General features: G+C 42.4%; 1 protein-coding gene across 1 annotated transcript in view; it reads left to right on the top strand.

The window, feature by feature from the left end:
* EGFR (epidermal growth factor receptor) overlaps window positions 1-25,710 on the top strand; it is a 174,564-nt gene that overhangs the window by 123,939 nt on the left and 24,915 nt on the right. The window contains exons 9-17 of the mRNA XM_066629113.1: window positions 3,074-3,200; window positions 4,301-4,374; window positions 5,739-5,829; window positions 8,077-8,276; window positions 10,692-10,824; window positions 13,476-13,575; window positions 17,371-17,528; window positions 21,602-21,637; window positions 23,736-23,877. Coding sequence (XP_066485210.1) covers window positions 3,074-3,200; window positions 4,301-4,374; window positions 5,739-5,829; window positions 8,077-8,276; window positions 10,692-10,824; window positions 13,476-13,575; window positions 17,371-17,528; window positions 21,602-21,637; window positions 23,736-23,877 — 1,061 coding nt within the window. The remainder of the gene's footprint in view (window positions 1-3,073; window positions 3,201-4,300; window positions 4,375-5,738; window positions 5,830-8,076; window positions 8,277-10,691; window positions 10,825-13,475; window positions 13,576-17,370; window positions 17,529-21,601; window positions 21,638-23,735; window positions 23,878-25,710) is intronic.

Raw genomic sequence — 25,710 nt, 5'->3', positions numbered from 1 at the left:
AATTAACAATTAAACATTATATGAGGTCTCAGAGGTGGCCTTTCTTTGTGAGTTCAAAGACACGAAACTGTGTGCCAGAAAACAGGGTGAAAGAATCTCCATGTTCAGAGGCAATATATCACCAAATAAATAAGTTGCTACTGGACAAGCAATGTGGGAAGAAGCCGTCGTACCCTGATTGTGTGCTTTCCCCCCAAAAATCTAACTGTCCACTGCTGGAATCTGGGCAAGGACTCCTGTTGCGCTCTTCAGCTTTAAAATATATATACCTATTTTTTTCAGCTAACAGTTTGTAAAAATGCAATAATCAAATCCAACAAAGGCAGCCAAATGATCAAGCAACAATACCACCTAGCCATCAACCAGATCGCTCTCCCATAACAGCAGGGAGAAAACACCATAACTGAAAAAAGTCAGTTTTCGTACAGCACCTGACACCTGCCATTTGTCTTTTTTATTTTTATATTGATGTTACATTGTTTTAATAATGCATCTTTTAAACCTAAATTTAACGAAATGATTGGAATATCAAAATGAAAGGCTAAAATTATATTTATGTACACTGCCTCACGATCTGACTGACTTCACAGGGATGCTGTGGGGAGACAGAATGGTGGGGGTTTGGGGAAGAAGGACCTCTTAACGCTGCCCTGAGCTCCTTGGAAGGGGGGTGAGATATTTTTCAGACAGACAGGGCTGTCCAACCAGAAGAAGAGATGAAGGAGGACATAGGAGGGGAAAACAAGGTGGCTGGAAATGGGTGACTTGACAAATGGCAAGTAATTTGTTGTTAATGGTGTTGGGGAGGTGATAAGATGAGATCAGGGCTGCAGTCCTAGGCTCTCTTACTTGGGAATAAGCCCCCCCACCACCACCACCACCACTCATGAAGTCAATTGCTAAGTAAACATGCATGGAAAGGGCTGCAATGCACTGGAGGAAAAGGAAGTGGTGATCTGTGGGGGTGTATGTAAAGATTTGCCTTGAGTAGAGAGAGAATTTGTCAAGTTCCATGGTGGGTTTGAGGGGAGAAATTCGAGGTATTGAGAAAGGAACTGACGGAAATGGGGGTTGATTTTAATGACTCCTCAACTTGTGCTGCTAAGCTGTATGGGGAGAAGAGGAGACACAGAGACTACAAAGCAATCGCTGTTTACCTTGCAACCAACTTAATTAAGAAATTAAGGACCCTGCTGCTGGAAATCTGTGAGGCCTAGATTTCTGTTTTTCAGTTCAAGTCATCCAGCAAGCTCCAAGGTTGAGCTAATTCAAACCCCAGTTCTTCCTGGTCCAAGTCCAGCACTCTAACCACTACACTGCACCACTACAGGCAAACGTTTGCTAGATCAAACCAGAACAAATCAGTGTTACGTTGGCTGTTTTCCGGAAAGAGCTCAACAGGTTCAGATTAGGTCACTTTAAAAAAAAAAGAATTTCTGGCTAAATGCCATCAAATTTCAGCAACTTACAGAACAGTTGTATTCATGTCTACTCAGAATTAAGTCCCATTGTGTTTGAGGTTTACTCACAGGAAAGTGTAAGTGGGGTTTACTCAAAGAGCTAACTCTCAGGAAAGTCACCAGCACAACAGATTGTCACCAGTGGATGGCAAGAGCCGCCACCTGTTTCCTCATGCCCACAGAGATGCTTGCTACCCAGTCAGCCTTCTTCCGTAATCCTCACCTGCCACCAAGCAGAGAAGGCATCTCTGGCTAGATCGTTTGACTGCTGGAACCCCAGAGGAGGGACCAGTCCAAGCTTGTGCAAATCCAATAGACAGAGCGTCGAGTTTTTAGAGAAAGTGTGCATGTGTGTATAAGGGGGGATACTTGTACTCCCCAGCTTGTGTGTGTGTGTGAGAGAGAGTGAGATAGCATGCAGCGATCTACAAGGGGAAGGGTGGCTTGGTTTTTTCAAGCAAATTGATGGAGGGCTAGAATGAATTAGTTCCTTACTTCAGAGCCTTCCCCTCCTCCTTCTCTAGATGCCCCCCCCCAAGCAAAAACATTATGTTTAACCCATTTCTGTCCAGCCCTCAGGTGTTCACATTTGATCCCTGTTGCATATATGCAGTGTTGGGCAGAAATGGCTTAATTACAACTCCTGGTGTAATATCCTTGGCAATTGGAGTGGGTGCTGCCAAAGTCTGCCACAAAATCAAGCAAAAGGCAAGCATCAGAAATGTCTCCTGGGGGAAAGTACACAGTGTCATGCTCCAAAGCAGCCCTCCCTTCGGCTTTTGCCCTGTTGCCACTGCCTCCTACAGCTGCTGATCAAGAAGAGAAGTGGAGGGCATCCAGCTCTGGTGATCGGCAGGGAGAGAGAGGTGGAGGGCAACACCATGCTTCATGGGCTCTTCCTCTGGCGGGAACTATGCAAACTTCAAACACATCACTGCAGCCCGCTCAAACATGTCCAGCCAATCAGCTCTAGCCTCTTTCATCTGGACCACTTGCTGCTTGGTGCAAGAATCTGAATAGGCAGTGCGGAGGAGGGGGAGGTTTAGAACTCAGAAGGAGGCGGAGGTAGGTGCAGGTTTTTATCTGGCACCTGAAAATTTATTGTATTCTCCTGTTCTTGTAACAGATATATCTGTGGTTACCTTAGCTGGCTTTCTTGTTTCCAAGTTTTATTTGATGTATCTACATTTATTCCCATTCCTGCTTTGTAATGCTGGCAGTTTTTAAAACACTAGTTATAGCAGGTTATTTTAATCTAGTGGTTTTAACTTTTTGATGTTGCGTGGAAGCTTTTGTCTGAAAGACAGGATATGAATATTTAAAACAAAATAATGAACATATTTATTTCCCTGATCAGCAGTGCTTGGACAGAGGGCCACATAAATAAGAATTGGTGGGGGGAAGCAAGCAAAGCACCTAGCCCCACTCTCCAAAATGAACTATGACCACATTCCTTGGTTACAGATGCTTCCCATTCTCGGTCCTCTGGGGCTGATAATTATGGGGGTCAATTGCTGCGGTAAATGGGTGGGTGTGTATAAAATTGATATACTTGCTGGTGCCTGAAGACTCTATTCTGCCTCAACACTACATTTTATTTCCTTTTTTACCAGTGTGTAGTGGGATTGGAACAGGTAAACTTAAAGGTGTTCTTGCTGTCAATGCATCGAATATTGACTACTTTAAAAATTGCACCACCATCAACGGAGATCTCATATTTCTACATGTATCAATTCTAGGGTAAGTTGTTGCTGTTTCTAATGCTGTATCTAATAACTTATGAACGGCTGCTTCCTTAGAGGCTTTCCAGTGGGGCCTAAAAACATTTCTTTATACATTTGCCTTCTGAGTTTAGAGCTTTTAATATGGAGGTTTTGGGCTATCTTGTGGGCTGCTTTTCTATCATTTTACTGTCTGCTGCTGGTTTTTTATCCTTCTCTGGGCTTTTAATGAGTTTTTCATTTTCTCTTTTTATGACATTTTATCGTGCATGTGTTTGTGTGTTCTGGAAGCCACTTTGAGTGCCCAGCAGGGAGAGAATGCAGGGTAAAAATGTTTAAATAAGGGCACAACCCTATCCAACTTTCTAGCACTGATGCAGCTGGGCCAATAGACATACATTGCATCCTGTGGTGGGGGTGGGAGGCCTCCTTAAGTAAGGGCAAGTTTGTTTCTTACCATCTGGCTGCATTCTCGCTGCATTGGTGTTGGAAACTTGGATAGGATTGGGCCCTAAATAATGTTAGAGAGAGAATGAACAAAGGTTAACATGGCTCTTGTATCAGAACTATGAAGGCTATCCAAACAACACAGTCCTGGAATGTGCTGGAATCCCTAGCATGTATGCACTGCTGAAACAGAGATGCCTGCGTTGGCTCAGTCATGTTGTGAGAATGGATGATGGCCGGATCCCAAAGGATCTCCTCTATGGAGAACTCGTGCAAGGAAAGCACCCTACAGGTAGACCACAGCTGCGATACAAGGAGATCTGCAAGAGGGATCTGAAGGCCTTAGGAGTGGACCTCAACAAGTGGGAAACCCTGGCCTCTGAGCAGCCCGCTTGGAGGCAGGCTGTGCAGCATGGCCTTTCCCAGTTTGAAGAGACACTTGGCCAACAGTCTGAGGCAAAGAGGCAAAGAAGGAAGGCCCATAGCCAGGGAGACAGACCAGGGACAGACTGCACTTGCTCCCAGTGTGGAAGGGATTGGCCTTTTCAGCCACACTAGACGCTGTGCCAGAACCACCTTTCAGAGCGCGATACCATAGTCTTTCGAGACTGAAGGTTGCCAACATGACATGTATCAGAACAGTGAGTGAACATTCTTATTTTGTTCTTCTAGTGATTCATATACAAAAACACCTCCTTTGGACCCAAAGAAGCTGGAAATCTTTAAAACTGTTAAAGAAATCACAGGTTAGTAATATCAAGTTGCTTAAAGGGCTTAGGCTTCTTCAGATATAACAGGGAACCATAGTTTCTCTGCTTACAAGAACAAACTCTGAAGAATTGTGACCTTCTTCCTCTCATACTGCTACAAGGTTAGGAACCCTGGCTTGTTAAAACAGCTTGCATAAGACCAAAAACTGTAATTTAACTCTCATTAATAAGACAGAATGTGCAACCAGAGTTTGGAGTTGGTTTTATATCATTGCTTGTTAACCAAGTAAATCACAATTCCTGGCTTTGCATGAGCTGTGGAGCCATAGTTTTAAAACATGAGGTGTTAAATGTCACAACTCCATGATACCTTAAGCAAGTCAAGAGCTGGGAAGGAAGGAGTGTGGAAACTGCAGCTCTCAAGGCAAACCTGCCAGAGAAAATGGTTTCTCATTACATCTGAACCAGCCCAATGTGTCTCAACAGATTAGAAAAGGTTTGAAGAAGAGTAAACATTTCCTGCTTCTCCTAAGAAATAAGCAGGTTTTCATACCAATTAATTAATAGAGCTGATTATACATATGTTGAATTGACTGCAGCCCGTGTCTAGCGTTTTATGTTCATGTAAGTTGAAGCAGTCATTGGTTCCAGCTATGTTTAACACCATATGATGTCCCTTGTGAGGCAACTGCTGTATGCAGAACCGTGCATGCATGATTGCCCCTTATGCTTGGGGAATAAAGTAGCAATGAACTGGGCACTTATTCACATGTGGCTGCTCCCTACTCATGGACACTCACCCATTCTTTTCTGGGGACAGGCAAATCACCTAGTGTAGCCCAGTCCTCTGCACTTTAGAGTAGTTCAAATAAACATGAACCTACAGCCTAGTTTGTTGATCATTTTCTCCCAGCAGTGACTGGGAAAGGGGTGAGAGACAGCTCAAGTTTTGAAAGTTCTCCCCAGGACATAATACCTGAATATAATACCTCAGTGTAGAGTGGCAACCCCTAACTGCATTGGGTAGAAAAGTAGTTGTTAAGGTCTACTCTATTTCTTCTTCTCATTTTTCTATACGTTGTAAATGTCCTCGGTATTGTGGGGAAAGTATCTTTGTGCATGCATATGTATGCACTGAAACAGTGAGGTTTCCAAGAAGACCTGCTAAAGGAAGCAAAAACTTCAGTGGTATCTTGAGCTGCTCAGGTCTGTAAGTCACCAGCCTCCATAATGTTTAGCTGTCTTGGTGGCCAGCATGTAAACTGTTTATAATGCAGTGTTAAAAATAGCTCCAGACTCCCTGAAATGTCATTCTTCATTTTGATGTTCTCATAAAAAATATGTGAAGGCATTCTGGCTGGACGAAAACGTTTTGTGATATGCAATTTGTCTTGTTTTAGGGTTTTTGTTGATCCAAGTTTGGCCTGCAAATATCACTGATTTGAATGCTTTTGAAAATCTAGAGGTTATACGAGGCAGAACAAAACAAATGTAAGTATAGCCCATGTGCCAGAAACTTTAGGTGTGGGGGAAGGTGAATGTGTATCTAGATAGATAAATAGCTGGGTTTGTTTAAAAGGGCTAGAGCAGGGGTGTCATACATAAGGCCTAGGGGCCAGATGCGGCCCATGGAAGCTTTTTATCTGGCCCTCAGGCACCCAGCTGCTGAGTACTGCTGAGGTGTTGCTGCTGTAAGAGCAGCCCACATGAAAATTGGGCTCTCCCATATCTTGAAATATGTTCAAGATTTGTGTACTTTCCTCTTCTGTCATTTGCAGCTAATGAGTTCCTAAGTGAGAAAAAGTGTCCAAAACCTGGCTCCAGGGCCAATTGTGGCCCTCCAGGGCTCCCAGTCTAGCCCACGGGGAGCCCCCAGTCTCCAGTGAGCCTCTGGATCTCCAGAGACTTGCTGGACCCTGTGCTGGCCCAATGCAATTGCTTTCAATGTGAGGACGACTGTTTGACCTCTCACCTGAGCTGTGGGACGAGGGCTCCGTCCACTACTTGCTGTTTCACATCTGTGATGCAGCAGTGGCAGCAAAGGAAAGGCTTGCCTTGCTTTGTGCAAGGTCTTTCTTAGGCCTTGAGCTACTGCAAGACCTTCATTCATTCATATAAGTTCCATCTCTAAAAATTCATTTATGTAAATTTATTCAAATTTTAAATGTAAATTAATTCTTTTTTTCCCGGCCTCCAACACGTTGTCAGAGAGATGATGTGGCCCTCCTGCCAAAATGTTTGGACACCCCTGAACTAGATTAAAGGCTAACCCAGCAATTTCCAAAGGACACATTGCAATGCCCTGGGACGTAGCAAGGCACTATCTGGGGCACATGCCTCCAGGCATTGTCAGGAGGTTTAGCATAGTGGGTAGAGCTGCTGCACATGAAAACCGTGTGCTACGAAGAGTCCTCCTGCCTACCCTGATCCTCTTACCACTGTTTGGAAGCTTGTGATGCCTTCTGAACCCAGAAGTGAGTGGCCAGTGACATCATTGCTTGACATAATTCGCATCACTGCAACACACTTCCAAGTTCCAAGGATGTCACAGCAGTGGTAAGTTTGGGAACTGCTGAGCTAACCTAAGAGTTCTGGGTTTTGGGCAGGAGGTCTGGTCTAGAGGGTAGAGCCTCCATTAGCCCGAAGATAACGCAGAAGGTCGCCAGTTCGAGGACACCAGCAGCTCTTTGAACAGCTGAGAATAGCGAGACCTTGAAGCAGCTGACAAAGCCGAGCTGAGTGATTCCACCTGCTCTTGGTGTGAGCAAGAAGCGTCTTGGCTGCCCTCCATGTGAGAGATGGAGCTGCTTGTCAGCCTGCGTGGGAGAACTGAAGGCCAGAAGTGAGACCAAACCAGGAAGATCCATTCTGAAATGTTGTTGGTTCTTGAAAGAGAGAACCTTTATGATTGTAAAAATCCCCTTGAGGGATTTAGAAATGCCTGCCTATGTAAACCGCCTTGAATAAAGTCAGAGGAGTAATCCGATGACCAGAAGGGCAGTATATAAATACCTAGTTATTATTATTATTTTAGCAACATTTGTGACATAATTTTCTTCCACTGGTTTCCCATCCAGGTTTCTATTCAGATCCGTACCTGCATAGCTTCAACAACTCTGAAGTATCAAGGGCTCCCTTCCCATTTACAGGCTTCTGTTTTTTATGAAACAGTGATGTAAGATGGGGAGTAAGAAGGAAAGGTGTCCTTTTGCAGTGTCAAGCCTAACTACGTATATTTTGTTCTTTCTCTCTTTAATATGGTATTCATTAGGTCTGAATACGTAAGCCACAAAGATTGGCTACAAATCTTGTGCCTAATTTGTGCCTCCCCCTCGTGTCCCACCTCCCTGCCATCTTCCCTGTGTCAGCAGATCTTTATTAATTAATTCCCCCACACAGCTCCCCTGGTAACACATCAACATAGACTGCAGCATAGACTTAGGTGTGCCAAGAAGTCTTATCATAACTAGGCTCCAGTTTGGGGCACCTGTAAGTACACTATACTAGTTAAAAAAATTATTCTAAGCACCTAGTAGCTCTTCTTCTCTCTTTGCATAGCATTTGTTTTGTCTCTGACAGAGTTCTGCTTACATAGTTTTAAGTTTTTGTAGGTCTCACAAAATTTAATTTTGTGATTTAATTCTATTTCCATTCCCAGATAACTAAAATAATAGTAATTTTGGAAGACTCTTTCTTTGTGTATATTCTTACCTCTTTGGTATTCTTATTTCATTTTAGGGGCCAATATGCTCTTGCTATCACAGGCCTGAACATAAGATATCTAGGATTGCGCTCACTCAAGGAAGTAAGTGATGGAGATGTAGTCATTGTGAGAAATGAACACCTCTGCTATTCTGACACAGTGGATTGGAAGAAACTTTTTGTAACAGACAACCAGAAAACAAGAAGTTCCAGAAACAGAAATGAAACTGAATGTGGTGAGTTGATAGGATCCCCTTATTAAATTTGGACATACCTACACATTTTGGAAAACTTACTTCATGTTAGTGCATTTAATAGCAACCAATGACCGGGCAATCCTGTTTTCTTCATGGTGTTAAAGAAAATTCTGTATATTCTCATGAGGCTTGGTTTTACCAACCTTGCTTTTCCAAAAGTGTGCGTTATTTCAGGACTTCGTAGTCAGTCTGAGCTCTGTCATGATGCAACCATGCCAAAGGGAGTATTGTTTCCCTTTCCTTGGGCCTGCATTGCAGCTGCACTGGTGCTGGAAAGTTGGGTAGGATTGGGTCCTAAAAGTTCCATTTCCTCAATGGTCTCTGGCTCTTCCTGAGATGTACAGTCTCATATAGAAGTAAGGCTGGGCCTGAACACAGTGGGTGCACTTCAACCCAGTGGTGTAGCTAGGTCATTTGACGCTCGGGGCCCATAAATTTTTGTCACCCCTTATGACATAATTAATTAATTATTTAATTATTAATGAATTATGAATTCATTCACATTTTATACCACCCTTCCTCTAAGCAGCTCAGGATTTGAAATGAATAATAATAATGGCCAGAAAATAAATGCAGTGAATAATATTATTGCTAAAAGCAGTGATTTCCAGAATTTTGGTCACTAGGGTGTCAACCCCCCCCCCCCCAATGTCTAATTGATGTGTTTTGAGTTAAGGCAATGGTTCTCAAACTTTTAACACTGGGACCCACTTTTTAGAATGACATTCTGTTCAGGATCCACTGGAAGTGATGTCATGACTGGAAGTGACATCATCAAGCACAATAAAATTAAAATAAATAATTATAAATAATTAAATAAGGGGAAGCCAGCCCTGTTCCACCAAGTGAATTTTCTCTGTAGCCTGCCTGCAAGAACACCCTCCCACACAAAAATATCAGTGAGATTTTCAGTCCTCCTCAGTGCCCAGTTCAGTGTAAACTCTTATATTTCAAGCATAGCACTATCAGAAACCCACCTGGCTTTACAAGTCTAAAAACAAATAAAGTGGACCTTACCAGCTGAAGCCTCTGTTTTACTCTTTGGGGGGTGCTGCCTTCTGGAGCATTTGTTGAGCTCCACTTTCATCAGATTGGGACCATGCAGCTAGCCTAGCATTCCCCTTTGCCTGACTTGACCAGGAGCCAAGGCATGTTTGCTTACTCGTGAGTAAACGCAACCATGCCTTACTTTCACTTTCCATTGGGCTCAATACATTTGTCTGCTTGGAGGGAGGGACTTCCTTTTTGGGTGTTTTTGGGGGCTGCTTTCATTGGATAGTTTTATTTTCCATAGGGTTCCATGCATTTTTTTGTTTCTGGGTTTTTGGCCATAACTTTTGATGGAAAGGAGATATTTCAATCTGGTTTTTGGCACTGCATTCCACTGGAAATTCCACATCCAACAGTATATAGCATGATGGGGTTATTCCAAACCTCCACGATGTTAGCAATGTTGGGGCATTTGTGGTGTCACCCCCCCAAGGGTGGTACCCGGGGCGGACCGCCCCCACCCCCGCTAGCTATGCCACTGCTTCAGTCTTCCCAGAGGCCCTTTGTATCGCCAATTACTCACACCCAATAGGGTTTTCATTTGCACAACAGCAGAATGAATAGGTTATTTGCTTGGCCCAGCTAGGTGTCTATTGTGCTTCATTGTTCCCAAGCCACAAGAAGCACCATGAGCTGAGTCAAGTAGAAAGCAGTGTGATCATGTGGACCTCAGCAGTGAAAAGATTCTGAAGGCTAACTTTGGAGATACAGGAAGCTGGACTAGATGGCCAGCTTACCCTATGGCCTGATCCGGTGGGGCTGTTCTTATGTTCTTATGAGTGTGTTCTGGAGATCAGCAGACTGAGAATGCTTCCAGATAGTGTTCTGTGATGATCAAATATGACATGAAATATTTGTGTGCTCCCCCCCCTTCAGTAAAATAGCTATCACAGTCATAGTGGGGAGCTGATGAGGATTGGGACCACTGCACACAGGGAGAGCATTTAACTCTTTCCCATTGTGCAGAGGTCCTGACAAAAATGCCTTTGTCTCCTGAAGCTGCTGTAAGCTTTAGAAGGGAAGCTCCTATTGGCACCAGGGAACAACTATTTCCTGGGGCTTATAGCAACTTCAGTGTGTCCATTTTGGTCCCAGTTATGATCGTTCTCCCTCCTCCCACCCCCATCATAGCTGCTGTTTTATTTAAGAGAAAAAGCACTGATGATGTTAGGGTTGCAGCTGATTTTTCCTCCAGTGAAGGCATTGTGAATAGCTTCTAAACTAGTGGCTTCTTGAATTTTAGCAATTCAGGTAATTGAATGTCAATGCGAATGATCACATTTACTATTCTCTATTTTCACTGCATCTTCTGCCTTTTTTAATGTAGCCTTTTGTCTCTTCTAGTTGCTTCAGGTCAGGTTTGTCATCCCCTCTGTTCAGAGGTAGGCTGCTGGGGCCCAGGCCCTTTCCAGTGCTTCTCTTGCCGACACTTTATTCGCAGTGGAGAATGTGTCAAAGAGTGCAACATTTTGCAAGGGTAAGTCAGACACGCTTGAACTTTCATATACTTTGTTTGAATTGTATGCAAGAAATCGCTTTTGTTGCAAATTTATTTGCCACTTATCACAGAGATAAGTATTTTGTAAAATCTTCTAAACAATCTCTTCAGCTAGAGTGGAAATGCTTCCAAGATTAAACTTAGACACTATAACAGTGGTTCTCAAATTTTTAGCACTGGGACGCACTTTAGAATGAGAATCTGTCAGGACCCACCGGAAGTGATGTCATGACCAGAAGTGACATCACCAAGCAGGAAAACTTTTAACAATCCCAGGCTGCAATCCTACCCACACTTACCCAGGAGTAAGTTCCATTTACTATCATTGTTAAAAGAATATATGCAGTAGCCTGTAAAAAGTACAGATCTGTAACATTTCCCCAAATGCAATCACATACCACGGTAGCATCAAGTCTAATATATTAAAAATAAACAACTGAAATGAATGGGGACCCACCTGAAGTTGACTCGCTACCCATCTAGTGGGTCCCGACCCACAGTTTGAGAAATACTACACTATAAAACTTCTCTTACCCTAATTATGTTAGTGAAGTTGAGATTTCCTCCGGTTATGTCCTTTCTCCGTTCCAAATCTGTGAACCAAGTGAACTTCATTCTACAAAATATTTGGGATGAAAAGAGCTATTTTATTTATTTATTTACTTACTTACTTATTTAAAATACTTATGTTCTGCCTTTCCCCCCAAGAGGAGTCATTCAATGTGGTTACAATAAATTTTAAAAGCATAAAAACCAATAAAGCAGTAACCAAACACAAGATTGATAAGAATGCATTAAAAACCCACAATAAAAATAAAAACAATTTTTAGCCTCCTTGGACATTTGCTTCAGCATGGGAAAGGCGGGATTTAAATATTTTAAATAAATAATAAAGTACACCTGGCAGCATAAAAACAGTTCTGAAACAGAAACCCACATGCCAAATATGTTTTCAGCTGCCTCCAGAAGACAAGCAAATAAGGACCCTCTAGCCATTTAGGCACACATATGCTTTGAAAGTCTCCTCAGTTTTAAAGCAACTTGCATGGGAGTAGCTGCTGTTGAAGAAACACAAAGACCTTTTTGGGATGCATGGTGAAGAGCAGCAGATTAAGATCCTAAATTCAGGGGGATAGTTAATTACTATCACTAGAATTTGTATTTGAAACTGTAATTGTTTTATATATGCCAATAAAGGTATTGACTGACCAACTGGTAATTCTTTGGATTATTACCAATAATCATGATCCTGGACAAGAAAGCAGTTTTATCTGTTTTGTCAAATATTTGATTAGCATTCCTCAATACAGAAAAATACAGGTCTAGCCTTGTTGTACACGGATTTGACTCAACACGAATGGCCCCCTGCAAATGAGAAGGAATGTGCTGATCCCTAGAGAAGGGGAAAAATGCATCCCTTTAAAATCACAGTTTTAAAAAACCACTTTTCTTACTTTTGTAGAGAGAGAAACAGGCGTGCAACCCATTACAGGTATAACCTAATCATCCATAGATTTTTCTCTCTCAGTGCAATGAAAAGCACCTTTTAAATTAAAGGAAAACAATCATTTAACAATGGGGGGGGCAGCCGGCTGACAATCCATCAGTCATTCTCTCTTCAGGCAGCTTCAGCCCAAGACCCCTACCTTCCCCCTGAACAGGTGAAAGAAAGGTACTTTGCATTGGTGAAGGGAGGGGTCGGAGTGAAGTCTTTCTAAGCACCTTGAGAGAGACTGTTTGTTGGATTGTCCTCTTAATGACTCTATCTTAACATCCCAAAGGTCAGCAAGGCTGTTTTTAAAATCACCAGAGGAAAGAAACTTTGTTTTTTAAATTGATTTACTATAGTGCGGTTTTTTGCCATCCATGTGAGTGCTTGGAACAGAATCCACTCGAATAATGAGGCTTAACCTGTATTTTTTTTCTTGATAACCCTTCTGCTGTTTCTTTTAAAGTTGTGTGTCTATCATCAAGATTTCCATCACTGGAGAACAGACAATATGTATGCTTTAAAAACACACGCACACACACATACTTTATTCATCAGGAGATGTTGCCTTTTTAAAAAAAAACAACTAAATTTCCTCCAGGTGATATTTTGACCTACATGGTAAATTTTCATGTTTTATTCACATCTAATTATGAAGGTAGTTTTTAATTAGTGAAAAATGTCTTGACATATAGTGGCTAAGCCATCTGTTTCAAATTCTATATTTAATGATTCACTATATGTTTCAGAGGAGGCAAGTAGTACCTAATTATCAGCTGATTTCTACTTAACCTATATAATGGTCATTTAAGGAAAAAAGGCATGATTATTGACTCAAATGCTGTTTTCCCCCAAGAGTTGGTTCATATGTGATAATACACTTTCCCCACTTTGAAGGGTCTTAGACTGACTTTTTGGAGTTGTCGATATGATAGGGTTACCCTATCAGGGTTTTGGGGATGATTGAGTGGCCTAACAACATTTTGGAAGTGGCAGAAGAGAGGTCTTGCATATTCCTTAGTTGTGTAATTGTTTCAATAAGTTAAACTAAAATGCTATAATTACATATTAGAGAGATCGGATGGGTCAAATAGGATGTGGTGTCAGTTACTACTTAAGTTCTGCTTTCTATTCATTTCAGGGAACCACGGGAGTTTGAAAAAGATTCTGAGTGTCATCAATGCAATCCAGAATGCCTGGTGCTAAATTCAACTGAAAACAGTGCAACTTGCTTTGGGCCTGTAAGTTTGTGTGTGATCTTGCAGTCTTATGACCAATAGTCAAGAAGTTCATTGTGCTTACATATACACAGGGCAACAATTAGGTACAGGTGACACTGTTTTCAGGTCATTACACACCTCAAAGGGGTTGTTAATGGCTGAGGTCCACTCCTAGAAGAGAGCCCAGTGGTCCTTTTTATAACCTGGGAGATGCACCCAAGTCCCTTGCTTTCATGAGCACCCTTCTTGATTTTAATGGAAGTATCTGATCCATCTTCCTGTTGTATGTGCAGAGCAAGTATACTGAAATGAAAGGGAAAGGATTTTTGTAGAGGCTGGATCTTCATTTTCATGTTGGAGATCCCATATCCATAAGTAGTTGCTGACTCTAGGTTTGTTGGTATAGAATTTTTATATGAGGGACAATGGATGATTATTCTATTATGGTCGTGTCATCCTAAGACCATTGCAAAAATAAAAACAATGTATATTTTGGGTGAATGAAGTTAGAGTTTTTCTTGTTATCATAGTAGTCAACATTCACTCCAAAAGGGTATGAGTGGAAAGAAGCAATTAATCCAGTTTTTCACGATATGCTTCATGTGCACAAAAACCCATGACACTTGTATACACTAGAGATGTTCTGAATAGAGAAGGATGTTCAAAATCTGCAAGTCCGGATAAGCAATGTTTCATTGTCTGTAATAGTATCAGAAGCATTTAAAATATCAGGGTTGCGCATGGGTTGTTTAACTTCCAGTGGCTTCAGTTGGGTTTAAGCAGCCTAACCAAACTGAACAAGCGTTAACAGGAACAGGGGAAGGGTTGAGGAGAGGCAGGCGGGGAACAGACTGGACAGGATTCCAGGAGAATCAGGCAGAGCATTTGGAAAATTTCTAGGCACATTTAGTGCACTCTGAGCAGAAAGCTGTTAACCAGCTCACCAGCAGCCACTTCTGACTATCTTTTGTATGGGCTCCTGGAAGGCTGGAACCAGAGTAAGCAGTGAAGTTTAAGTGGCTTTAAGTGAGCATAAATTCCAGTGCAGGGTGTAGCTGAGGAACTTTCCCTGACACTTGGGGGAAAATTACATGTGCATGCAAATATGTGCTTCTGACTCAGAACTTTTAATTGTAATCATTTTTTTTTAAAGTAGAACCAAGGGGCCACGTGGAATGACTCAGAACCATAGTGGAAGGTTGGAGAACTTGACCACTTAGCCCCCACTCCAGTTTCTAGTCTTACATGCCAACCCAACCCCTTCTCCTGTGCTACCTATAAAAAATGCTTCTGTTGAAAGCCAAAAGAAATTATTTGTTCTTACCCATAAATAGCAGGCACATGATCAGGTTGGAATCCACAGCGGGAACTAAGCACTTAAACTCCACAACCTTTTGCTCCCACCATTTGAGGGTGTTTTGCAAGGATACCAGAGTGCTATTTGTAAAGAAAAGTTCTGAGTCAAAAGCATGGATTTGCATGTATGTGTGGTTCTATTTTAGCCTTTGCAAAATTGCATCCTAAGGCTCTGAAGAACCTTTTGGCAGTAATGTTTACCATGGCAAATTAGGGAACACTGTATGTAGTTTCATTGTATTGTCATACTACCCAAACGTATTATTGCTTGGAATGCTGAATTAATGACTCACTTCTCATCTCTGGTAACAACGGTACAGTTCTTAATGATTACCAAATTTTGTTGGGAAATATCAAGCAAGGAACAGACATTTTCTCCCCTTCCATCCACTTAACACTTCAAAACTGAGATTATCCAACAGGGGTGGGCAAATTGCCCAGCACTAGATCAACTCGGAAATATTTGGAAGACTTGGGGAGCTGCAGTTAATGCATGTTTTTAACGGCAAGTAATTTATGTAATCTAGACATTTTTATGAATACATACCATCTTTCCACCTCCACATACAATGTGAGCAGGAAATCCAAGTTTGGCTTAGGCGGTGGGAAGGGGTAGAATGCGTGGAGAAGCTGAATGCCAGCTTCTGATACAAATGGAAGAGTCAGCATATATTGTGCTCCCTGAGTTGCCTAGCATCTAATTTCTAGTGGGGACTGAGCCAGGGTGCTAGTATTTTTAATACCAGGTGTGTTGCTAGGCCAGGGGTGTTCAATAGGTGGATCGTGATCTACTGGTAGATCGCGAGGCAAAATGAGTAGATCGCGGAGTGCCGACCCCCCCCTTCAGGTGCCTCTGGGAGGAAACGCCGGGAGTAAGGCCCATTGTACTCAATGGGGCTTACTCCCAGGTAAGTGTGGCTAGGATTGCAGCCTCACAGCCTAATCTTAGACATGTCTACTCAGGAGTAAGTCCTGTTATATTCAGTGGGGCTCAAGGTATACCAACATACATTGTACACATAAATGTTGTATGTGTACATTGTAAACAAAACTCTGGTAGATCTCCAGGCCTTGCTGGGTTTCAAAGTAGCTCTCGAGCCAAAAAAGTGTGAGCACCCCTGTGCTAGGCGGTACTGTCTGCCATTGAGGGGGTGACACCATAGGAAAAACCCGCCATGCCATTCAGCAGTCTTGTTCCATGTGTCGTCTTTATGTTTTCAAGAGCGGGAGGCGTGTCACTCTTGTCTGGCCTTGGCCATCTTCAGCAGCTCCAAGCTACGTTCTGTTCATTGAGCATGCAGAAGCTCCAAGTTCAGCCACTGCAGAACTCAGACTGGAGCAAGGAAGTGAGTCAGCTGGGTTTGGAGCGGCCCCTTCCAAGCCCAGCCAACTTTCTTCTTCACTCCACTGTAAGTTCTGCAGCGGTTTACAAGCCAGAAGAATTTGGTGGTAACGTGAAAATGTCATAACATCAGTGTCTGCTCATTCGGTGGAGTGACATCACAAGCCACTGCACTAGGTCCAAGAAAAGGTAGCGGCACCCCTGCTGTGGTCCTAACTCCACAGCTATTGTATTTAGGTGCAGTACACTGCCCCAGCTCAGGAATCTGATAAAACAATTTCTTCTTAAACAGTCTTTATAACTAAATTTAGAGCAAAAAATTCATAGAAACAAGTAACGTGAAGCCTGGGAATACTTGTTGCTCAAGATTCAGAAATGATTAAGGTAATAAACCACATGAAAACTACTTTAGCACTCTAATGCAAACCTGTTATGTCTTTACCCTTGCACTTCCGAAATAACCACACCAGACAAAGGCTTGGGATAACTGTCACTTTTATTAATCAAAACCATAAAATCTGCAGCAGCGGGAACTAACTAAACCACCCCCCAAGTGCGGACAACTAAGTTGGGGGAAGTTGGGGGAAGCATCTGCCTCCCCCGGGCTACACGGGCATCACAGTGTGGCTCCAAGTCATCCTCAGTCCTGGCCCGAGAGACCACCAACCCCAAGGGGTTGAGACAGCGGAAGAGCAGAGACCCCACAGGCCATGCCCACTGGTGTTTTCTGCTCGCTCCAGCCCAGGGGCTTGCCAGCCAGCCTCAGTGACCTGGACAAGTATCATCTGAGCAGACCTGGCTCACCCCCTGACCTTGCTGACCTCCCGATGTATACCGATTCCCTACATCCCTATCTACCCTGCCCGCACGAACCTGCCACACGGGGGGAAAACCAGCAGACTGGAGCCAGAAGGTAAGGAGCCTTCTGGGTGCACAGCCTGCCCTGCCCCCACAGATAATGTAGCCAATGGGCTGCCCCCATTTTCCCGCCTCTGCCTGGAGTGCACAGAGTGCAGGGCAAAGGGGGGGGCGACACGTTATGTTGCCTCACCCTCATTCTCTTACTGAATTTATTAGCTCATGGACTAATGACTCTCAAAAAATGTATTCTAATCCAGGGTCCAGGCAACTGCACAAAGTGTGCCCACTTTATAGATGGTCCTCATTGTGTTAAATCTTGCCCTGCTGGCATTGTGGGGGAGAACGATACCTTGATCTGGAAATATGCGGATGAAAATGGAGTGTGTCAACTGTGTCATCCAAACTGTTCCCGTGGGTGAGTTGAAATATTTGTTTTTTAAACAAATTGAAGTGCTTAATGTTTGTTGTTTCACTGTAGATAAAAATTAAGAAAAACATAATTAGTTCATGAACATGAAAACAAAGAGCAATCAACACATAAGAGCTGCAGAAGTTCTTTGATGAAACACGTTTTTTTCTCCTAGTGCACCAAACAGATTTCACACATGCAAAAAATGCAAATTATAGAAAGAGAACAGCAATCAGGAGCAGAACCATTCTAGTCATTGTACATAATGCACAGAAAACTATGCATGATTATATCCTGCTTCAGTGCTGGTGGTTTTTACTGGTTTTATTTGTAGTTATTTATAGTATGCTACACTTTGTGTTCTCTTCTACAGAGCAAATAGCTAGGGGCAAGATTTTAATCTGGTAAATGGTCCAAGTAGAAAGGGTTAATTTCCTTGGTGCCACAGTCCAGTTCCAGTTCAGGCCCAACCTTATGGCTACAATTTAACATTTTTTTAAAAAGGGGAGGGGGACTGCTTGTAGGTAGGCATAAATGAGACCCAGAATTTGAGGACTTCTTGGGTTAGAACTGCAGTGACACCTAGTGGACAATTTATTTCAGCGATCCATTATAGCACCACAGGAAGGTTGTCCAAGCGGACCTTTTAAAAAAAGAGACACTGGAATTGCACAGTCTGATATAAGGGATATCCATTCTGTTTCAGGGGACACCTGTATGACAAACTTATATTAGGTGATAGCAGAGCCTGTTATGGTATGCCCTAAGGTTTGGAAAGAGTACTGAGAATTCTCAGAAAACACAGTTGTTCTGTCTCACAGTAGGTTCCCTGCGGAGAGGCAGTCATGCTTACCCTAATTATAGAACTGTTCTTGTATAATTGTAATGTTTTGAATTAAGAGGTGATACTATAAAAATGGGGACATCTAACATCATAATTACAGTAGGAACACACATGCTGATGCCTTGGCACTTCGAGGCTACATTGTACATAAATGATGCCAGTGTCTTCTTGGTCCTCTGCTGCACTGGCAAACTAAAGGAGCAGGCAAGGATGGCCTTCTCCTCCCCTAGTTCCATTCCATTCCTGGCATCCTGTGGGGCTTTGGTTAACTCAGTGGCAGGCTCATCTAAAAGCAAGGACTGGAAAGTAGATCAGTACTATCAGGTAACACATAGAGGGGAAAAAATGGCAACAAATTGGTTTCTCATGCAGAAGGATTAACTTAACTATGAGCCTTTTACACCATGGTGATTTCTGAGCACAGTTGTAACTCCTTTGTTACATGTGCTGAGACACAAACCTGAGCTTCTGAAAGTGCATAAATTCAGTAGTGTTGAGACAGAGATTGGAGCTCTTAACATTAGTTGTTGCACAGAGGCAGCAAGCACAAGATGGCGTGAAGCAGCGTTTGGGGTCACGCCATGCCTGATTAAGCGCCTAAAGGAAGACAAAGTGTTGCTGTACAAAACATAATTAACAAGAAAACCCTGGCTGCAAGCTTACAGTCTGTAATTGCCTGAAGTGTAAAAGAACCTTTCAAAGGATCAAAGAAATTATAAGAGAAGAAGACTGTTGTTTTCTAATCTTTGGCACAGCTGTTTTGGCACCCCTTTTATGCTAGGTTCCTCTGCCTGTACTTTATCTGACTCTACATGCGTTCATGAACACTTCAGCAGCATTTTATCCAAATTCAGGATGACACCCCTTTCAAAAAAAGAGAGGCTGTACTCAGTTATCAACTTTCCTTCACATGTTGCCTGTAGATTATTCTATCACTTTCAGTGTCCTTTAAGTACAGGAGGTTACTTTTTTCAGACATGGGATGTCTCCTCTGAGTCACCCATTTGTCTGCAGATAAGGATTACTGGATAGCTCCTACAAGAAACCTCTCCCACTTTGAATTGCTATTCTTATTTGGAGGGCTAATGGGGAGTCAGTTGCATATTATTGTTCATTTTCAGAAGCTCATGAGCATGTGTGCACTCAGTGAGAATGAATATAACACAAAGGAATAGTGTCTATAAAGGTAGCTTGTGTGTCTGAGAATTTCTGCTCCACCTTTTATCCAGAAAGATTCCAAAGATATTTTATGTAGACTAATAAAAGTTGATTAAACCAGGGCTGCTTTTGTTCCCCTGACTCATAGCATTGCTGTGGGGTTGCATCTACCTACCCACCCTTTCTGTTCCCATGGCCTTTAGGTTTGCTCAAACTATTGTCTCTGTTTCAGTCCTCCTTTGTAATTTGGAGGTAATAATATTGCATTTTCTTTCAAGTTGTAAGTATAACTGAGAAAATGTATGTGAACTGCTCTAACTAGTCAAACTCTGTATTAATACTGCTGAATCTGGTTCAGTAGCAATAACTGAAATTATATAAAGTGAGAAACAACCTTAAAGTAGTTCATAGCTTTAATCAAAGGTTGATTCTTGGAATAAATTTCCCAGAATCTACATTCTGAGTTCTTTTAAACATTATGCCTATGGAAAGAAGCTTGTAGCCTCCACTTCTATGAAAGAGAATTACACAAGAAGGTTCACAAAAAAACCAAGTCAGGAAAAGAAGCCTCACCAGACTTTTTTTTTTTTTAAGCTCATGGCTTCCCATTCCATTTATGATTATCCTGTTACATTCAAAGTGTCCTGTGAAAGGCCATAACTCTTGAAAACCTTGCTGTGATAGATTAAATTGGAAATGGTGGGCTGAGGAAAAATCTTGTTAAAATTGTGATGGAAAATTGGCCCTACCAGCTGCGTCTGTACCAAGTGAATTAATATTTATGTTCGTGCAGATGAAAATTTCTAATCTTGATTTCAGATGAACAGAATAGTTTCAGGGATTTGTATGCTGGCCCTCATTTTCTCAGTAAATGGAGAGCAAAGTGATGTATTTCATAGTCTGGCAGTGACTAAGCTCAATAAATTGTCCATATTTCCTAGGTTCATTTCTGAAGGAGTACTGGTTAAAACATTCCAGAATATTAATGGTGATGTTTTTGATACTTTGGATCATAAGCAACCTCTGCTGAATGTTAAAACTCCATGTGACACACATGAGAAGCCCTTTTAAACTAATTTATATAAACTGCTTTTAAATCACAGGCATGCCTCCACCTTCACCTTACCTATGTTGTTAAATGTTTAAAATTGGACTACTGCAAGTGGGAAGCTCTCATGTTCTAATATAAAAGGTCCCTGCATGTAGAAAAATAACCTGTCAAAGAGAATGCTTTGTGAAACCAGATCTCCCTGATAACTTTGTTTCCAGTGTTATAGCATACTGCCATTCTTTGGTTCTGGTTGACACAATCTGCTGGTTTGTTGTTGTTTTTTAAATGTGTAATTGCAATTGTAGAAGAAACAGCACTTCATCAGGACAGTGAACTTAATTGGAAAATATTATCAAACAGTGTTCAGCAATGAATGCTGTTACTGAATCTAAGCCTAAGTCACAGATCAAGTCATGGGGGTTAATGTTTTCCCTTTAAACGCAGCATTGTGCCATTGTATATGGGTGAGCAGCTGTGCTAAGTAGCCTGAGGTCTGCTATTGAGAGATTCCCCTGACTGTTATTGATGTACCTAGACATTTTTAACCCTTTACCTTTCTGTAACAACCATTGTTAACTTTTAGCATTTTTCCCACTCATGGCAAGATCACCAGTTCCTTTCATGGAAGAAAGCAAACAGTTGTCTCTTTGTGAGGGCTGCTTTGTGCAGTCAGGATGAACAGCCTTTTTGAAGTTAGTGAATAACTTTTTCTCTTTTTAAGAGATTAAATTTGTTCTTGAGAGGAAAAAGTTGAGAGTTCCGTGCTGTCTATTGAATAATAGATTTGAATAATGTTCTGGCAGACTCTCGTCCTTGTGAGCTTAGAAATGCTCAGGTTTGAAGCTGTTCCTTCAGCAGAACATACAGAATACCCTGACCTCTGGATAAAGCATCTGTCCAAGGCTCTTGATAGTTTCTCGAGTCTTTTATTTCCTTAGCAAGTATGTTGTCTTAATGTGAGGTGTTCAAAATAGCAAAAATTAAGACTGTAGCTATAATCTATTCTGGTTTTTTCCTTCCTTACAGGTGCAAAGGACCAGGGCTTGAAGGCTGTCCTAATGGGTAATTATTGCTAATTAATATTGTGTATGATTAGCATAGTGTAGCTCATGTCTGTGAATAGACAGGCAGCTCTAATAAAAGATATGTGTATGCACTGAATTTAATACACATGCAGCACAATCCTATCTTGCACTGGAACTGGCAAACCAGGAGGCCTGTGCTGTATCCAGTGCAAGATAGGGGCCTAAAGTGGCACCTCTTACCCCTTACCCCTTACCACTGAGGCCACTTACTTCAGCTGGAGGTAAGAGGAAACTCTTCCCCTTACCCCTGGTAAGCCACTGCAGCCCCAGTGGGTCAGACTTGCGCCACCTCTGGAGGTGGCATAAGTCCAAGGAGAGCATATCTGCTGGGTCCTAACCCCACCTCCCACTCCTTGCCCGCCAGCCCCCAGGATCGCGTGCCCTAGAATGTCTCTATCCCGCCTCCTCCCCACCCTCCCCAAAGCTCCCCTGTGAAGTTGGCATGGAGGCTGGATAGAGCCTCCGCAGGCTGGCAAGCTTTCCTGTGCTGGCCCAGCCAACTAGAGGAGGCATAAACGTGCTTTATGGCACATTTGTGACCCTGCTGGGCCAGTGCAAGGGACTTGTGCCAGCCCAAGGGCATTTATTCTACTCTGTTTATGGCAAATGTCATGTGGATTCATGCTAAGACAAAATAGAATTGTTAGACCTAGTTCCCCTAATTCCAGATGTGGAAATGAACGTGTGCCTGGGACTGAATTGGTTCATGCTGCAAGGAGAAGCTTATGATTTAAATTCACACAAGGACAGTTATGTTCACAGAACAAGCGTGTCAGGGAGAGGCTAAGCTACACCCCTTCTGCTTGACTTCTTATGTGCTTGAACTTGGGAGAAGGAGATATAATGGAACATTTAACCACATAACTGCGTGTTACATCATCATATAAAAAGTCCAAACTGGATACATGCATAAATGCACAATATGGCCTGATAAGAGGCTTTGAAACCTGGAAAATCTGCAGAAGAGGATAGGGGAGTTTTAGCATTTTTTTCTGCCATGGTTTTGATCTCAATCACAGGAGTGCCCATATGCTATTTTTAGTTCATTTTTTTTTGTCAATTGGTTTTCAGTTTAAGTTTGTATCCTTTAAAAAAAAAACAGCTAAAAACAGTGAATGGGAGTGCAATTAAGGTAGAAACTAAAATGAGGGTAAAAGTACTAAGGTCCTTCAACTTGCCACCATGATTTCATCTTTTCTCATGCCCCACCCTACCCCCACATGTGTTATTTATTAAAAACTTATCTCCCATCAGGCCAACATTGCATGTTTTAAGCAACACTTAAAGTTGCATGTCTGGTTTGCGGTGTAGTGCAAGGATCGGTTTACCTTATTGTTTGCTATTTGTAGCTATGAGACCTAAGGTCCAAGGTCTTCTTAGTCTTCATGTGCAGCGAAGTAATTAAATCCACTAAAATGAAAAGAGTACTATTACTCTTTACTCTCTAGATCTCTGGTTCCCAACCTGTGATCCATGAGACCATGAGAAATGATCTATGTGGTCTTGGGGGGAAAAAATATCCTTCAATCGATTTCAGCATCTTACCAAGCAAGTGCTTCCCCATGGACCACCAGACAGGGTGGAGAATGGACCGCCTGCAGCCATAGCCAGCAACAAAGTGGCAAACCATAAATCTTTTCTATAAATAATAAATCTCTAATAAATCTTCTCTAATTAATACAAATTTAATTGTATTTTTTGTGTGCTGGGGGGTTGCTTGTAGTCCACAACAATTCCAATTCTTGCCTCAATGGTCCACAGGATCCTAGTGGTTGGGAACCACTTCTCCAGATATTTAAAGTAAGTCAAAGTATGAGCTTCCTTGAGACCTGTGAGAGCTGAGGCCTCTTTCCATCAGTCTGAATTTCAGGGTCACAGTACTGGCCTTGGTCGTGCTTTCTTGTCAGGCATCTAGCACCATGTATGTGTGTGATCGAGCATTTTTTGCATCTAACATCTGCATAAAACAGGGAGAAGGGGAAAAGAATCATGTAGTCCTTGGAAGAAGAGTAAGTTCTAAATGTAACCAACACTATACAGATCAATGATGTTTCTTTTTACTTTTTGTCTTCTAGCTCTAAGGTCCCATCTATTGCAGCTGGTGTTGTTGGAAGTATCCTTGGCTTAGTTGTTATAGCATTGGGCATTGGTCTTTATGTGCGTAGGCGTCGCATTGTTAGGAAACGAACTTTGCGCAGGTTGCTCCAAGAAAGAGAGGTAAGTATAGCAAATAGTTCTGAAATGTACCGGCTAGTGACTTCAGTTTACAGTACAACATATATGCAGTTGTTCCTTATTTTGTTGCATGGAATTCAAGTGTCTTCCCTAAAGTGTCTTTCCTAAGCACTTGCCTTTTGAGTAGCATCAATAGTTCATTTTCCTAGCATACAAACAACAATATATTGTGTTGCTAGATAGGTGAAAGACTTCTCCTTGGTAGATATGGATAACTTCTGTAATATCATTGGTGATGAACAACACAGCTCCCCCTTTAATACCTATGTCATACTGTGAACCTATCAACATTGCTCACGCAGAGGGCATTTGCATAAGATATAAATTTGTTAGTCTTTAAAGCAAAGTATAGCAAATCCTTTTGTTACAGTTACACCCTAGCAAGGAAGTTTCAAAGCTGACCTTGAAACTTCTATATTAAATTTGCTTGCTTTGAGATTTTAAAATTTAGTCTGCTTAACCTTGTGAATGTAAAGTAGAATTTGCTTCCCTTGGTTTCTGCCCCATGTAAGGACAAGTTTATACAATCTGCAGCATTAATTGGAAGAGCTTTGTTTGAACTGTACAGGCTGCAGGTGTAAGGTTGCACATTTGAAGGTTCATCTTTAAAACTACGTTTAGAAAAACTATATTGATAGTCCAATCCTATGGTGCCTGGGTGCTGCACTATAGAGCGGCGCCAAAATGGCCACTGCTCTATCCTGTGGGGCTAGAGCAACCACCAGAGGACTACTCAGGGTATCTCAGATCCTTTACCCCATGTAGAATTCTGTTGGCCCCAATGGGTCTTCTCAGATCTGCATCAACTCCTGAGTTGGCACAGAACTGAGGAATTGCATGTTGGGCGCCACAGCTCGGGAGGGGGGATAGGATTCAGTGGCAGCATGTGATGCCACCCCAGCCCCCTTCCCGGGCCCAATCTGCCCTCTAGCCCACTCTCCCATTGCCCAGTTTTGCCATCTTTCTGACACCCCAAAAAGCCTTCCCATTGGAAAAACTCCACAGCTGGTGTTCCTCTTCTGCAGCCTGCTGGTGTAGAGGCCTAGAGTAAGTGGCATGGGCCTCTCCACCAGCACTCCATGTCCCTTGCCACCAGCGAAGTGCCGGCACTTTTGTGACACCCACTGCAGCACCAGTGGCTGGCTCTGTAGAATTGGGCCCTTAGATTTCTCTGAATCTTATTGTTAACAGTATTTATATACCACTTTTCAATGAAAAGTTCACAAAGTGGTTTATAGAGAAAATCAAATATCTAATGGCTCCCTGTCCCAGAAGGGCTCACAATCTAAAAAGATGCAAAAGAACACCAGCAGACGGGCACTAGAAAAGACACTGCTGGGGTGAGGAGGGCCAGTTACTCTCCCCTTGCTAAATAAAAAGGAGCACCCACTTGAGAAGTGCCTCTTACCCAATTGGCAGGGATTATCTTAGAAGAAAAGAGTTGTAAATTGAATTGCAGTCTTTCCAAAATCTTGTCCTACTGTGTATGATAGCATTGCAGTGGTGTCACTAGGATTCGCGTCACCCGGTGCGGGAGGCCTGCGTGTCACCCCATGCAGTGGGCGGGACAATGCCCCAGGTGGGCATGGTGATGTACTATCGCCCCGCCCCCACCGGTTTTTTTGGCTGTACCTTTTGTTAGAACACAGATATTTCAATGTGGATTGTTTCATTGCATTCTGCATGAAATTATGCATTGATTAATATATAACATGATGGTATTATTCCTCCAAATTCTGATTCTAGTGATTTTGAAAACTTGTAGAGTCTCTCTCACACACACGTCAACTTACTAACAACTTATTGCAGCAGTTC

The sequence above is a fragment of the Tiliqua scincoides genome, chromosome 5, assembly GCF_035046505.1.
Source record: "Tiliqua scincoides isolate rTilSci1 chromosome 5, rTilSci1.hap2, whole genome shotgun sequence".
Classification (NCBI taxonomy): Eukaryota; Metazoa; Chordata; class Lepidosauria; order Squamata; family Scincidae; genus Tiliqua; species Tiliqua scincoides.
This window is presented reverse-complemented; position numbering and strand designations above follow the sequence as displayed.